The 17,256-nt window shown below is 48.5% G+C and overlaps 1 protein-coding gene across 8 annotated transcripts in view; it reads left to right on the top strand.

Annotated features, from left to right (window-relative positions):
- The window catches only part of LOC123362248 (apolipoprotein L6-like), a 70,277-nt gene that overhangs the window by 49,261 nt on the left and 3,760 nt on the right, over positions 1-17,256 (top strand). For 4 of the 8 annotated variants that reach the window (XM_045002663.1, XM_045002662.1, XM_045002660.1 and 1 more), the window contains 3 exons: positions 7,941-8,013; positions 14,288-14,414; positions 14,544-14,694. In XM_045002663.1, the coding sequence (XP_044858598.1) occupies positions 14,384-14,414; positions 14,544-14,694 (182 nt within the window). In that variant the 5' untranslated portion in view covers positions 7,941-8,013; positions 14,288-14,383. Of the gene's footprint in view, positions 1-7,855; positions 8,014-9,155; positions 9,285-12,100; positions 12,204-14,287; positions 14,415-14,543; positions 14,695-17,256 lie in introns of those variants that run through there. The other 4 variants (XM_045002658.1, XM_045002665.1, XM_045002664.1 and 1 more) reach the window with 4 other exon arrangements.

Genomic DNA, 17,256 nt, shown 5'->3' with positions numbered 1-17,256 from the left:
CATACTGTACCATCTACCAATCCATAAATTGGTAAAAAGATGATCATGGTTACCAGTCCTTTTGCACTGCGCCATCTGTTGCTGTCATAAGTGCCCCTGGCTGCTCTTAGCCAGGGGCGCAAAAGCCAAAATTGGGAATGACTCCCTGAGTCAATCCCTCCTTTATGGTATCAAAAAACAGAATCAGTCCTGCCTAGAATATGGGCAAGTGTACTAGAGAACCACAGTAGCATAGAACCAGAGCGCACAGCTGCTCTGTGTCAGATCCTGCATAAATTATGAGCTGTATTCTATTCACAGGGGGTGCTCCTGCAACAACCCCACCTGTTGATTCCATTCTTCCCACAGCCTTCCTGGGCTACCATAGCAGTGTCCCCCCACTTGTGTGATGAAGTAATAAAGAATGCAGGAATAAGACACAGTGACTTGTTAGTGAGAAATGAGTGGAAGGCAGCCTCCAGCTGCTATGATAGTCCAGACAGGACAGTAAGGAGTGTGGAGGAGAGGAGCCCAACATCCCTCTGCTAGTCCAGGGGCAATTGAATCTTTTCTTTACACATGAAGGGTGGGGGCTGATGAAGCTCAGCCCCCTGTTGCTATGATGAAGATGGTTATCAACCATACTGCACCATCTACCATGAAAAATTAGGTGCACTTGACATTGGGGGACCTGACAGATGCTAGTCGGCATGGTTACCAGTCCTTTTGCACTGCACCACATGCCAAAAAGCTCATGATGATGAGGACGGATACCAGTCGTTTTGCACCATCAGCCACCCATGGCAGGGGGGAGCAAGGATGTTGGTGTTGAGTGCTGCAGCATCGCGTCTATCTGCAGCATTCAGTAAAGATAGGGTGACATGTTAAATAGTCACGAGAGGATTTTTTCCCTTTTACTTCTGGGGTGGGTGAGTGGGGGTGTACATTGCCGAGCTATGCCCTGAACCACCATGGACACTGTTTGTTTGACCCTAGAGGCACTTGGAGCTCAGCCAAGAATGCAAATGCTTTTCGGAGACTGCAGGAACTGTGGGATAGCTTGAGTCCTCCAGTCCATGAGCGTCCATTTGATTCTTTGGCTTTCCGTTACGCTTGTCACGCTGCAGTGCGCTGAGTCCCTGCTATGGCATCTGTCTGGAGAATTTTTAAAAATGATTCTGAATTTCATCTTCTGTAACGGAGCGCTGATAGAACGGATTTGCCTGCCCTTACTGCGATCACATCCGCATGGTCCATGCTGGAGCTCTTTTTTTTATTTTGATTTCGGACTGCATCGCCACCCGTGCTGATCGGAGCTCCACGCTGGGCAAACAGGAAATATTCAAAAGTTCGCGGGGCTTTTCCTGTCTACCTGACCACTGCATCCGAGTTCAGATTGCGGTCCAGAGCGGTCAGTGGTGCACTGTGAGATAGCTCCCGGAGGCCAATACCGTCGATTTGCGGCCACACTAACCCTAATCCGATATGGCAATTCCGATACTAGCGCTACTCCTCTCGTTAGGGAGGAGTACAGAAACCGGTTTAAAGAGCCCTTTATATCGATATAAAGGGCCTCTTGGTGTGGACAGGTGCAGCGTTAAATCGGTTTTATGCTCCTAAAACCGGTTTAAACGCGTAGTGTAGACCAGGCCTTATAATCTACTGAGTGTGGTCATCCTGTTTATGTGAATGTATCATTCTTGTATGTGAAACTAGAAATATGAACTATAACTCTGAGGTCCTATTGTAATTATGCAAAGTGTGGGCCATTAATGGCGGTTTAGAATCTTGATGACTCCCATTAACTAGGACAATTGACCGTCGATGGCTTTGTTTACCTGCAAACCTTTCTATGTAATAAAGGTAATGAAGGAGGAGGTCTTACAGTGGCATGTGACCATGTCACCTAATACTGAAATCCATCATAAACCTGGTGCTTTTCCATTGAGAAGGAGGGGTGGGGATCTGGAGAGACAAAGGATTCCCGCCTTGGGCCAAAGCTATAAAAGGGGGCGGAACAGAACAAAGAAGGTTCCAGTCCTGAGAAATCCCTAGTTACCACCTGAGCTGGAGCTCACAAGGACTGTACCAGGGGAAAGGATTGGGCCCAGACTAGGAAGGAGTCCAGTCTGTGAAAGAAGCTTATTGGAACATCTCTGAGGGTGAGATTTTATCTGTAATCAGTTTCTTAATGTATTAGGCTTAGACTTGTGTATTTTGTTTTATTTTGCTTGGTAACTTACTTTGTTCTGTCTTATTACTTGGAACCACTTAAATCCTACTTTTTATACTTAATAAAATCAGTTTTTGCTTATTAGTTAACCCAGAGTAAGTAATTAATACCTGGGGGAGCAAACAGCTGTGCATCTCTCTCTATCAGTTATACAGGGTGGACAATTTATGGGTTTACCCTGTATAAGCTTTATACAGAGTAAAACGGATTTATTAGGGGTTTGGATCCCATTGGGAGCTGGGTGTCTGGGTGCTAGAGACAGGAGCACTTGTTAAGCTGTTTTTAGTTAAGCCTGCAGCTTTGGGGGTGTGGGATGGACCCTGGGTCTGTGTTGCAGCAGATTAGTGTATCTGGCTCAGCAAGGCAGTCCCAAGGTGGCAGGGCAAATGGGCTCAGAGGTAGTCTCAGCACATCAAGTGACAGTCCCAAGGGGGTCTCTGTGACCCAACCCGTCACAGTGTCTACACTAAAATTTCGCTCTCGCCAACGTAACTCACCCACTATGCCGACTTACTAACTCCACCTCCATGAGCAGCGGAGAGTTTAGGTCGATGTAGTTAGGTCGAAGCAGTGTCAGTGTAGACACTGCATTACCTACATTGGCTGTCAGTAGCCTCCAGGAGGTATCCCATAATGCCGCACCTTGACTGCTCTGGTCACCATTGTGAACACCACTGCCCAGCAGCAGGTATACAGGAAGCCACCCCTCCGCTTTAAAGCCCCATGAATTTCTGAAGTTCCATTTCTTGTTTGCCCGGCTTGGAGAGCTCACCTAGCAGCTCTAGAGCGTGCCTAGCAACTGCCCCGCTAACCATGCTGGCTACATGCTACAGACGCGCTCCTGCCTGGAGTACACCAGGAACGGGGCGGGGTCGGATCTTTTGGGTCTGTCAGGAGAAGAGGCAGTGCAGGCACAGCCCTGATCCAGCCATAGAAATGTCAACATCTACAAGCAGATCGCTTGAGGCAAGGAGGAGAAGGGCTACAATAGGGACCAGCAGCAGTGATGCGTGAAAGCCAAGGAGCTGCGGCAGGAGAACCAGAAGGCAAGGGAGGCTAACAATCACTCTGGTGTGGACAATGCTTAATTTGTGCCAGGCCTGAGCCCCCGGCACCTCTGGGCTTGGCAGTTCATAGCCCCAGCACTTCTGGGCTTGCTGCATCAGTTATGAACGTAAAAAAATTGCTTGAGCCCCCAGCACCTCTTTCATTACAAATTAAGCACTGGCTGTGGAATCACAGACCTGCCGCTTCTACAAAGAGCTGCGCGCCATCCTGGGATAAGACCCCACCACCATCCCCAAGAGCCCTGTATATGCTTTGTAGGTCCCCAAGGCAGAGGCCCCCGCCATGAACAGCGAGAAGGAACATGGAATACGGAAGAGAGATGACCAGGGGATCCAGCAGTGCAGTGACCCAGGACCTGTTTTTGACTCCAGCGCAGTCCAACCAGTCCTAACAGTTGAGTACGGATGAGCCTGATGCAGGGTAAGGAACCTCTGGTAAGTATGTGGTTTGCTTAGAAATTACAGAGCCGGAACCCCCAAAGTAGCAGGACACATCTGTTGATTTACTCTTTTTTACTTATGCTAGAGGAGACAGTGAAACAACCAAGAGACGTAGAGTTGCTATCCGCTTCTCATCCCCCTCTAGAGTTAGGCAGATGGGGCCTCACGGAACAATTTGTATATATGTGCACTGGGATGTCCCATAAATCCTCCGTAGATATCTCGCTGAAACTTTCCTGCAGATAGTCTGCAATCCTCTGCTGAAGGTTTCTGGGGAGGAACTGCCTTATTTCTTCCACTGCGGTAGGACAATTTCCCACACCACTCAGCGATTAGTTCAGCAGGCACCATTGCAGCAAACAGGCTGGCAGCATACAGCCTTGGTCTGCAGCCGGACATCTGCAGGAGTTGTCTCTATTCACCCTCCGTTACCCTCAGGACTGAAATATCGGCTAAAATCCAGCTCCGCCTATGGAAAACAGTGCCAGTATTCAGTTCAATTGCCCTATACACATATACTCATGCCTGTGAGCTATCTCCCCTCATTTTCCCAATTTGCCCCCCGCCCCAGGGCCATACTCACCATGGATGGCACTGTGACTGCCGCCATGCTGTATACATCCCAAGGAGAAGCGAAAATAGAGTGCTTAAAACTTGTCTGGATCAAGGGGAGTGAGTTCAGTATCCTAAGTTTCAATTTATCTCGTGAATACACTGACAACAGTACCTCTGTGTACTGTATCTTCAGCAGCTGCAAACGTGGCCTTGGGGGTCTCTCCATCCATACCAGCAGAATGGCTGAGCCAGATAAGGAGAAGGAGAAAGAGGACTCAGGATGACATGTTGCAAAAAATCCTGCAAGCCTCCGCTGCTTCAGATAATGAGCATAGGCCTTGGAGGATCACCCTTGCAGACAATCTGGCCAGACAGGCAGTGCGGAGAAAGGTGCAGGAAAAGGAGAGGGACGTGCAGCAGGAAATGCTTGCGCTTCTCAGGCAGCAAACAGACATGCAGCAGACTCTGGTGGACCTGCAGGTTCAACAATCCATGCTTGCCCCCCTCTGCAGTCCGTAGAGAACTGCATATCGGGACCTCCCTACACCCCCTGCCAACATTCCACATGGCACCAGGGGCGGCTGCACTACCCCTACCATTCCACCTCTTGGGGACGTTAAAGACCTTCACAGCCGCACATACACTGACCTGTGAAAGACATGATTTGTGTATGTGCACCTGAGATAGAAACGACTGTTCTTTCCCCTTCATACGTTTTTTTCCCTTAACGTATCACATTTTATTAAGTTATAAATGTTTTTCTGTTTGCATTGTTATGTAATAAACATCTATTTTGGGAAACATCATTCATTTTTATTAGATCACAACTTATGCTGGGTGGTGCTGCCATCATTCACAGACAGCATCGGTGCACTGGCAGTGTTATATTACTACACACAGCACTCACCACAGGGTTCATAACAGAGCTGCAAAAGAGCAAGGCCAGCTAGAGCACACGATAGCAACACACGCTACTCTGGCTCACTATTAAAATGGTCTTACAATGCCTCCCTGAGCCCAATAGCTCCACACTGAGTTCTTCTTAAAGACCTGGTGTCCAGCTGCTCAAAATCACCAGACAGCTGCTCCACCTCCACCCTTCACCCCATGGAAACTTTGCCCCTTTGCTTCACAGATATTATGCAGGACACAGCAGGCAGCTATAACCATTGGGATATTTTTTCATTGAGGTCCAATCTCATGAGTAGAGAGTGCCAGTGACCCTTTCAATATCCAAAGGCACACTCAACAGTCATTCTGCACCCGCTGAAGCACTCCTTGGTGTTGTTGAGGTGCCCAGTGTACAGCTTCTTGAGCCACTGGAGCAAGGGGTAGGGCTGGGTCGCCCAGGATAACTATTGGTATTTCAACATCCCCAACGATAATCCACCGGTCGGGGAAGAAAGTCCCTGCTTGCAGCTTTCTGAACATTCCTGTGTTCTTAAAGATCTGTGGGTCATGAACCTTCCCTGACCAGCCCACAATGATGTCAGTAAAGCATCCCTGGTGATCCACCAGAGCTTGCTTTACCATAGAAAACTAGTTCTTTCTGTTAATGTACTCTGTTGCAAGGTGGTCTGGTGATAAAACAGGGATATGCATGCCATCTATTGCCCACTGCAGTTTGGGAAGACTCACAGTCCTTCATAGCAGGAGGCGATTAATGGCCCTGCACAGTTGCATCACAACAGCCCCAGTGGAATTCCCAGCTCCAAACTGATTCCCAACTGATCAGTAGCAATCTGGCATTGCAAATTTCCACTGTGCAATTGCTGCTCCCTTCTCCACTGTCAATGCAGATCTCATTTTGGTGTCTTTGAGTTGAAGGGCTGGGGCGAGCTCTGCACACAGATCTAGGAATGTAGCCTTGCACATCTGAAAGTTCTGCAGCCACTGCTCATCATCCCAAACCTGCATGAGAATGTGATCCCAACAGTCAGTGCTTGTTTCTTGGGCCCAAAAACCAGCAATCCACTGTCTGAAGCTGCTCTGTGAATGCTGCCAACAATCTTGAATTGTTTCTATGTCCCACAGCAATCTAGCCTCCAAGGAATCATCATGCTCCCCGCGGTGCCTCTTGCAGCTCTGCAATTACTGCAAGATCAGATGGCCTGTGCTCACATTGCTCATCACCATAATGCAACGCTGTGCAGGCTCCATGCTTCTGTTGGAGATGGTGGACAGCGAAGAGGGAAGCGTGGGTTTATGGGATGCAGGTGCAATTATGGGATGGAGAATACTGCATTCTGGGAAGTTGAATCCATGCTCCCAGTCACCCTTGCGCGACTCGTTTTGTCCCAATGAGGCATTGTGAAAATTTACCACAACACCCTGCACTGGATGGAGGCAAGGTGCACAGTGGGATAGCTACCATGATGCACTGCACTCTGCATCAACACAAGTGCTCCTGGTGAGGACACGCACCTCCATCACATGGAGTGCAGTGTGGACGCACACAAACAATGTAATTGCTGCAACTGTATGCCAACCTAACTTAGGTCAACATCATTTTGTAGTGTAGACTGAGAGTGTCCCAGCTAAATACAAGATCAAACAGATAGTTTAGCATAAGTAGTTAGCACATATTCTAAGGGACCATTCAAGGTGAAGTGGCTCGTTAACACCTATGCAGTCATACGGCAAAAAGGAAGTTAGTGGGTTACAGATTGTTGTTGGTGGTGTCCCTAGGCCTAAGTAAACCAAAGTTGTGTCTCTAGGCCTGAGTGAACCAAAGTTCTTCCATGTTGTAAACTTTAACCAGCCTAAAATGCTAACAGCCAAAAAGCAAAAATTTGTAACTGTCAGCTTTCTTAGCTCGCAGCTGCAGTACAGCTCGAAACAGCAAAAAGGGGTAGTGATACTGGGGAGAAGAGGGAGGAAAGTCTGCATGCGTCTGTGCCGTGAAGGCCATAGATAAACATGCAGATGAGAATGGTTCTAACAAGCTACAATTTAGTGCCTAGTGTAACTGCTGCAAGGGGGAGGGAGGAAGGGAAGAAACAGGGAGAAAACAAAGGCTTGTACAAACAGCTTGGAATATAAAAGGGGAACTTGCTTGTAACCAGTGCGCTTGATTTGAGATATTGCTTCTCCTAGTGCCTTTTCAAGATCTTGAATAAACTTGGTTTGCTTCTCCACCCTGGTGTGTTAATTAGTGCGACGGACACCAGGCAACGAACCCGCTGTTGCCCCCTCGGGCCCTCTGGGCCGGCAACATTGTAATAAGCCATAAATCCAGTGTCCTTATTAACACCATGACTCTAGACTACTAAACTATCTGATCAATCTTCTATTTAGCTGTGACACTCCGAGTACCTTTCCCAGACCTGAAGAAGAGCTTTAGGTAGCTCTAAAGCTTGTCTCTCTCACCAACTGAAGTTAGTCCAAGCTATTACCACACCCACCTGGTCTCTCTAATAGCCTGGGACTGAAAGGGCTACAACAACACTGCCTACAACAGGAGAGTGTAGCCAGCAGACAAGCTGGCTCTTTGGAAAAAAAACATGCCCTTTGTTTCACTCCTCCCACTTTCCTTCATAACAGATAATACTGGGTTACGGCACCCTTGGGTAAACACACACCAAGGGCCTTGGCGAGTATATTTGGCTTCTCTATGACATATATTTAAATGCACTTCTGAGAAACTCCTCTCCATTTCCTTATAGGAAACAGTGCTTCAGTCTACACAGACACAGCCCTGTGATTTCTCAGGCAGACTAGCCAGGGGCAGCCAGAGAGGTAAGGGTCAGAGCATTTCATCAGGGCTTTCGATCTTGCAGCCCTTATACTGAGGAAGGGGATATTGTTTTGCCTCCTGCTGGCCTGTGGGCAGGGGCGGCTCTAGGATTTCCGCCGCCCCAAGCAGGGCGGGACGCCGCGGGGGGCGCTCTGGCGGTTGCCGGTCCCGCGTCTCCGGGGGACCTCCCGCAGATGTGCCTGCGGAGGGTCTGCTGGTCTTGCGGCTCCGGTGGACCTCCCGCAGGCACGCCTGCGGATGCTCCACCGGAGCCCCGGGACCAGCGGACCCTCCGCAGGCATGCCTGCGGGAGGTTCACCGGAGCCGCCTGCCGCCCTCCCGCAGGACGCCGCCCCAAGCGCGCGTTTGGCACGCTGGGGTCTGGAGCCAGCCCTGCCTGTGGGCCAACCTGAAATTCCCCATAAAATGTAAACTCTTTACTATTGAAACGTAAGGTGGTCTGTTGGGGCTATTTTTACTGCCTCATCTCTTGACACGGACAGATTCCAGCAGCAGGGAGGTGGGGCAGGGCTGCCTGCTGAAAGGGGAGGGGGCTATAGCTGGAAGAGGGGTGGGAGGGGAGAGGTAAGCATCTGTGGGGCATGTTGGGTTATTCACCAGTACAGTGCAGTGCACTTTACTCATCAGTATGCTTGTGTGAACTCTTCTAAGGGCCATTAAAATCAAAGGGAGCCTTTGCCGTTGACTTCAGTGGTCACAGTTTCAGGCTTTCAAAGACAACTAGCTAGAAAATTCTATAACCTGATTGCCTTCTTTTGGAGAGTGCACAAGTCATGGTGTGATGGGCACAAAGCTGCTGTGTAATAATCTAAGACCCCCAGTATGTAATAATTCTATGTATGCTGTATTATTGAAGTTGTTGGCTATTGAGATAGACTGCGTAACTTACACTGGGGTAGTGGAATGAGTATTATAACCGTATAATGCTCGAATTCAATGAGGCCTGTTGGAAAAACAAACAGAAAGAAACATAATGGTCCCACATAAGAACAGAGCTTATATCTTGTCTCTAACAAAGATGCAAGACTTATTCTGCCAGGCTAGGAGACTAGTGATCAAAAGGTCTATAAATAGGGGAGTGATCAAAACACTAAGCAGTCTTTAAAGGTGACTCTCTCTGAAGCAGGGGGAGAAATGGTTTGTGAGCTAAAGCAACAGATGATGCCGGCCAGACCCTAGAGGTTTCAGGGTGTCTACAGGAAGCTTAGACCTACCTACCAAAATCCTCATGTGGAAGAGTGTTAGATACCTGGTAAGCTAGACATGCATTAATCTATTTATTGTTTTAAGATTTGTTTCATCTGAAAAGCTTTGGTTCTAAATAAATAACACTCTGCTTTAGGAAGCCCGTTCTGTTATGGGTAGTGAATACCACTGTCATTGGTCACACGGGACAGAAATGCAGGCACTGAAAATAAGTCAGCCTGCTGAGGTGATCATGCCTAAGGCTACATTTTAGTCATGGGTATTTTTAGTAAAAGTCATGGACAGGTCACAGGCAGTAAACAAAAATTCATGGCCCATGACCTGTCCAAGACTTGTACTATATACCCCTGACTAAAGCTTTGCTTTGTGCGGGGCTGGGGGGTGGCCCAGGGCTGCAGCGGGTGCTCGGGAAGGGGTGGCCCAGGGGCTCATGGCCCAGACCCCCACTGTTGCAGGGGTGAGGGGGGCTGGCGGACGCCCTACCCGGCTCCACATGGCTCCCAGAAGCGGCCGGTCTGTCCTGGCAGTCCCTAGGTGGAGGGTGTCCTGACACTGCCCCAGCAGCAGAAGAAACAGGAAGAAAACAGTTTCATTCCTTTGGAAGGTCCATCTTGTTTAGTTACCAAATCAGTATTCTGACTATAATGCCTCCCAAATGACACCAGGAAAATGGCAGGATTCAGCTGAAGGCCACCTGTGATGGGGAAGGGAAGCTAGGCAGGGAGTGGAGGTTATTCTACCAAGGTGCGTGGGCCAACATCAACTGAACAGCATGTGGTCAGTATTCACATTTCATTAACACCCCCCTACCCCCAGGTATAAATACAAAACATGAGCATGAGTCCCAGACCCAGGTACCTTCAGTTGAACTGAAACTGCAGATCAGGTTTTTCTTGTTTACCAAGCAGGAAATGGGGACTCTTCCTTTCTAAGGGCCTGATCCTGACCGGTGCTGAACAGCTCAGCTCCCATTGAGTTCGGGGCAGATGAGAGCACTCAGCCTCCAGCAGGAAGCACAAGGCACCTCCCAGGACAAGGCATCCATAACCATTCCTCTCTGTGATTCCAGCAGGTCAGAGCTGCTAGTGCAGTGAGAACAAGGCTGCATCACGATGTAAACACACACCCTTTGTGTATCGCTGGATTTCTAACATCTTCTGGGAGGAGTCTGTACACTGCTCTAATGCTGCAGCAATGCAGTTGATTAAACTGCTAGTTAATATTCTTTTATTTTAATTTTAGCTACTCTTTGGAGACAACACATGTAGTAACAATAACCCAGTGCTTTGGGCTCAGATCGCACTTTTCATCTGAAGAGCTCAAAGCGCATCAAAAAGAGGCATAGGAATGACCCCTATTTTTGCAGATGGAGCATATGAGGCACAGAGCAGTTACGTGACTAGCTGAAGCGCACACAGGATGGCCAAAGTGGAATCACGAACAGGACCTGGGTCATACAACTCCTAAGTCCCTTTCTTCCGCTGCCTCTCCAGCATCCAGTAGATCCCTCCATCACCATTTCTTTCCCATGGCTGGGTTGCTGCCCCTCCCTGCATCCTTCTAGGCACTTATTTGATTTGCAGTGTGACAGATGCTAATTACAGTGAAGCACTTGGACAAGCTCAGCAGGGAATTTTCTTACCTGTAAATTGGGCTCTGCTCATTTGACCAACAGAGCTGCCTGACCTTTGCAGTGCTAAGAGCCATGCTTGCTGCTTGCCAGGAGCCCCGGGGCCGCACCTAATTTCCATATTCATGTACACAGAATTTTAATCAGCTCTAAAAATAACCGTTTTTTTTTAAATTTTAAACAGAGCCCAGTAGATGTACACGGCACTTGACAAAACACAGAGGCCAAGATTTAAAACATCTCAGACCAGCGCTGCTCTCTTGGCCAAGAGCTTCTAAAGCAGCTGGTGATTTTCAGAGTGCAACATGCAGTCCCTTAAAGGGGCTGGATTTTCACAGGAGGATGCCCAGTGCTTTCTGAAAATCAGCCCCCTTCAGGCATCGCACATTGGGCCCCCAAAATCACTTCTGAAATTCTTTGGCCAAAGAGACTAGTACTGAGCTGAGATTTTAAATCCTCCATTTCCTACATTCCATTATAGATTATTATTTGTATTACGGTACAGCCTGGTGGCTCAGATGAGATCAAGACCATGCTGTGCTAGTCACCACATAGATGCATAATGAGAGTTTATAATCTGCTAACTATATAGACAAGCTAGTCAAATGGGAAACTGAGGCACGGGGGTGTGACTTGCCCAAGTTCACCCAGCACGTCAGTGGCAGAGATAGGAATAGAACCTCAGTCTCCTGACTCTCAATCCAGATCCTCACCTACTAGACTAGAATTTCTCAGCTGGGGGGTTATGATCCTCAGGGGAGTTACAAAAAGTAATCAGGGTGCGTTGTGAAGCACTGGAAACTTAATTAGAATCTAAAGCTCCTCCAGTCCCCCCTCCCTTACACTTCAAGGTCAAATATTCAAGCTCCTGAAATACACATACGGATACATGATGTAGGCTTGGTATTGTTATCATCAATACGGCTAGTATAAAAGTAAGAGTAAAAAAAAAAGGGGTCAGGAAAAAATTTGCATTTGAATAAGGGGTTGCCAACCTGAAATGGTTGGAAAACACTGCACAAGAGCATTCTTCCACCCCACTGGCAGAATTAGACCTGTTTAAACCTGGTATCTGTGAGAGGAGACTCAGGCCTTGTATGTGTAGTTGGCCTCATCTTGATCTAGATTAAAATGTCTCTCTAGATTTTAGACTTTAATGAAATGCAGTTTGAACAGGTCAAAATCTACTGTACGGAAAACGCCAACTATTACAAAATCCATTTATCTATCAGGAAACAACTATTGCTTCAAACATCAGCTGCAGTGCAAGACTCAACACTAAGGCACATTTGCATCCACTCAAATTTCATCCCGGTTCTGGCTCTTACCACAAAGGTAAGCCAGGTTTCACGCTTTCAAAATTCACAATCCTGTCGTCTTCTTGCTTTGGCACAGCAGAACTTGCACTGCCCAGAAAAACAGAAAACAAATTACTTAATCACACAAGTAAATACGTTAGGGCCTCTCTTTAGACTCGTTTGCTTGTAATCGCCTTCTCAGGAGTACATCCCAGCAGTTTTTATACTGCTCAGAGTCACTTCATTGGTGCAGTTCAATGCCTCTGTTAACCAATACAACACTACACTTAACTCTAGACTTAACACTACACGACACTTAACATCTTAACTCTTTGGAGTCTGTAGACGCATCTTCCTAATGAAGGGCCTTGCTGAATTGGGGCCTAGGTTCCTTAGTTGCTCAATTTGAGTACTCACCAGTTTTTCTGATCAGATTGTATATTAAGGCTTAAGAGATGACGTAAGCATGTTTCAAACAAGGTGCTTTTGAAAATCTCAGCGGCATGTGTTATAGCTGGTGATATGCACGTTGATACAAGATTGGTCGTAAGCACCCTGTTGGACTCTATTTACCCTTTATTTCTAACATTCTAATTAACCTAACAATTTCTAGATGTACCTACTATAAAGGTTGACTAGTTTTTCCTGAAGAAACTCCTGTGTAGGGCATCTCATGCCCAGGGGCGGCGAGTTGTATTGGCCCATGGTGCCCGGGCTCCAGCAATATTCAGGGCCCAGGAGCCCTGCTCCACCAATGTTTGGGGCCATGTCTCTCCCCCAGCCCTGCCTGCCACCCCCACGCGCCTCCCCCAAGTATTCCCCGGACCCCACTTGATGCCCCAACTCACTTCCCCCGGCCCCAGAGCCTGCAGCTCATGCTGACTCTGCTCTGCCAGCTCCCGGCATCAACTGCTGCCAAGAGTCCTAGTGCCCCCATCCATAAATGGCAGGGCAGGCTGCCCTTACCCTGCCCTTCCATCCTAGCCCTGAGCCCCTCCAGTGCCCCAAACCCCTCGGCCCCAGCCCGAGCCCTCATCCCCCCCGCACCCTGATCCTCTGCCTCAGCCCTGAGCCCCCTCTGCAGTCATGAACCCCTTATCCTCAGCCCCACAGCCCTCACCCCTGCACCCTCTCCGATCCCCAAACTCCCTCCCAGAGCCTGCACCCCTCACCCCCTCCTGCACCCCCACCCCGTGTCCCAGCCCGGAGCCTGCACCCAGCACCCAAACTCCATCCCAGAGCCTGCACCCCAGACCTCCTCCCCCACCCAAACTTCCTCCCAGAGCCTTAGGCAGGTGGGGGGTGGAGTTTGGGGGGCAGGTTCTGGGCACCACCAACATTTCTACAAACCTGCCACCCCTGCCCACACCAAACTCCTTATTTCATTTTCCCCTGCGTTTTCACTTCTTGATCATCCAATTTGTTTCCTTTTGTCAAGAGTTGTTGTGCTGATGGCCATCTTGTGGAATTTATCACCCCTTGCAGCATCACCTGTCTGCTTTAGCACCACGTTCTTTGATTTCTGTATTCATCTCTACAGAGGGGAGCTTGCCACCCTTAACAGCTTTTTAACTGTAAAGCAATTCCAAGCTCGAGCTTCAGATTTCTTTATTAGCCTCTTCCAGGCCTCTTTACCCAGCTGCAAAGTTTACAATAAGGGCTAAAATACATTCAATTATTACCCTATTTAGCAAAACACAACTGTATTTGCTGTGTTTGCAGACCTCCAGCTAAATCCATGTGCCCATTTCATAGATTAGCCTCTCGTCAGGCCAGGAAGAATCATTTTAAATTCACAGGGATATTTAACATAGAGGTTACTGAGAGCAGTAACATCAATCCCCTGCACAACCAATTGATTGCAAGTTAGCAATGAAAGTGTTGCAGGTTTCAAGCTGTTAGCAGCATCAACAGCTAGATTTCCCACAACATAAATGCAGCTGCCAACAAAAGGGAGAATTTGTGCCAGTTACGATGGTGATTTTGTGATGGCTGGGCATGTTCCACTAGCAGACTAAAATGGGACCCTGCCTTCCCACTACACTTATTCCACAAGCAACACTTGTTTCTTCTGCTGATTCACTTTGAACCACATTTCTCTCCTACTCTTCCCTTTACCAGGGTGGAAGCCCCTCTTCTTCTCTGCATGAGAGGTGCTGAAGGACGGCAACGTAAACTAAGTCACAGAGATTGCACCTGGTATTTTCACCAGATAAGATGGCCTCGGGAACATTCAGTACTTATGAAGGTATCCCTGCTCCTGCCACTGCACTATTTCTCTTTCCTTCTGTTTTCATGATTCAGAACTGGAAATGCATGCATCCTTTTAAAAGTAGGGCTGAAGACACTCCAGGCTGATGATGTTTTTAAATCTTAGAAAACATTGATGACCACGATTTGCAATATGACGGCAGCCTGGGGATCTCAGAGCTTTTGGAGGAGAAAATATATAGCGAGGAGCTGCAGAGCTTGTTTCCTGAAGGGAGGAACTACGAGGAAATGTTGCAGGACGTGATGGACCTTGAGAGGTAAGCAAGAGAAATCTGGGTCAAAAGAGAATTCTCACACACAGAGGCTGGTCAGCTGTCTCCTGATATCACCTGACCCCCAACTGAATAGCACCCAGCTCCCTTCGGCCATGACAGCCCCAGGTGTTGCCTCCATTGTATTTGTTATTGGTGAACAATTTCAGATTTGTTAGCACCAGTGAGGCTGTATGAAGCAGAAAAGGTTCTCTGCCAGCAGGCTCAGTTCAGGGAAAGGATAAGCTTCATCGCTAAGCAGAGCAAGAGAGAGGAATAGAGGGGGCCCGAGAGAACAACCCAGTGCCTCAAAGTTGTGGTTCTCAACCTTTTTGGGCTTTGGACCCATTTGTAAATGTTTATGCCCAGTCACAACCCAGTAAATAGCCTGGGGTGGTTTTGGTCAGGTCCTGCCTCCCGGTGGTTGAGTCCTGCCCACACTCACCCCACAATGGCAGTTCCTGCACCTCCTGTGCTGTGGGGCTTGACTCACTGCTCCAGGCAGTGCAACCTCTGGGGTTGCAGCACCACTCAGGTTTGGTGTGAGTGGAGTTGTGACCTGCCTCATGGGGTTGCAGTGCCTCTCATTCAAATTTGGCCTACCTGGACTCCCGTCATCATGACAGCTGAGGCAAACCTGAGTGGCGCTGCTACCCCGGAGGTTGCAGTGCCGGGAGCAGGGATGCGAGCCCAGCCAGCCCTTTGGGACAGAACCAAGGGAGCTGCCACACGACCTTCTGAAACATTCTGGTGACTTAATTTTGGGTCCCAACCCACAGGTTGAGAAACTCTGCCTCAGAGGGACTAAGGCTGCAGCAGTATCGACACGCAGCCCATCAGGGTAATCTGCTGGTGGGCCGCGAGACGCTTTGTTTACGTTGACCATCCACAGGCACAGCCCTCCTGCAGCTCCCTGTGGCTGCAGTGGAGTTCCATCTCCTGCTAGAGCCAGACTTCCCAGCACCCCCCACTCTACAGGGCTGCATCCTCTGACCTGTCCCGGTATATACACAGATATCTTCTTAGTAACATTGTGTCATCCAACCCTTCATAAAACTATTACAATAGCTCACTTACGGACTCCTTTGTTTGTTCCTCAGATTCCTATCTTCTCCTTTATCGGTCTAACTTTTCCCTCAGTCTCTGTCTGATCTGTTTTTGCTTAATGTATTTTAAGCCCAGACAGACCATAGTGATCATCTACCCTGACCTCCTGCATGCCACAGGCCATGGAATTTCACCCAGTAATTGCTGTATCAAGCCTACGGTTCCCAGGGAAGACAGCACATACCTTTATTTAATGACTCAAGTGATGGAGACTCCGTCACGACTCTAAGCAAGCCGTCCTAGTGGTGAATTATCATCACTTAAAAACAGCACCTTATTTCCAGTCCGAACACGTCTTGCTTCAGCAGCATTCATTGGAAGCCTCCCCCTCCATCTTCTCCCTTGTTCTCCTTCACTGTGGCTTTGGCTGTGGAGAAGCTAAGTGGAAGCCGCGGTGGCTTGGTTTCCCTCCTGCTCAATGGGCAGATTCCAGCTGGCAGCGTCTTCCCACCAAGGGATGGGAAAAACAGTGATGGGGGGAAGATTGACAGGGAGGGGGCCATTGGAGGGTGGAGGTTACAGACCGGCCCTTCAAACTCATTTTGATGGAGCGGGCACAGCCACAGGGTCAATTATTTATTTGCATTTGAGCCAAATGCAGGTGACTTCGTTGTCCATGGCACTGAGAGAGACCAGAGCTGCTGCCAAGAAAACAGGAAGGAAAGGGGAGAGGCTGAAAAAATGCAAAGCTCTGATTGTTTTCTCTCACCTTCCCTGCAGACAAAATTAATTTGAAAAACCCAACAGATCATTCCCCTGATTTTCCCTAATATGGAAAGTATGAAGTTAGCAGCACCATAGGGTGGAGCTGACTGAAAAGCAACACTCAAAATGGTGCTGTGGGATTCCTCACTTACTGTATTTTTATGATTTCCAGGGGAAAAAAACGTTATTCAGCATACAAATAAAAGCAATGGCAAGTTACTCCTGTTAGCCCTGCAGAACCAGCACAGCTCCAAGAGCGCGAGCTGGATTCTTTTCAGGCTCACACGTCATTGTTCAGTAAACCCAACTGCAGTGCCACCTGTGAAACCTCTCTTCGAATGACCATTTAATTACACCGGAGCAGCTGCCCTGAAGGCACAGGTGTAACTGAGGCCTTGGCTACACTTGCCAGTTACAGCGCAATAAAGCCTCCCAGAGCGCTGTACCTCACTCCCTGTCCACACTGGCAAGGCACGTACAGCGCTGCTGGTACTCCACCTCCCCGAGAGGAATAACAGCTGCTGCATATTGGCTGAGACGCTGCTGCTCCAGTGTAAACGGGGAGTAACGTTATTACGCACTGATTGACCTCTGGAAATGCCCCATAATCCTTTTAACTGAAGCAACCACTCTTGTTTTGTTATGAACTCCAGACGCGGAAGTGCCGTTATCAAAAAACAAACACAGCTACAGTTTGCTTTGAATGAGTGAGAGGCAGGCAGGGAAGCTCCGTTTGGAGTGCCGACAGCTAATGTT

Source organism: Mauremys mutica, chromosome 1 (assembly GCF_020497125.1).
Source record: "Mauremys mutica isolate MM-2020 ecotype Southern chromosome 1, ASM2049712v1, whole genome shotgun sequence".
Lineage (NCBI taxonomy): Eukaryota > Metazoa > Chordata > Testudines > Geoemydidae > Mauremys > Mauremys mutica.
Note: the sequence above shows the minus strand (reverse complement) of the source record. Positions and strands in the feature narration are given on the sequence as shown.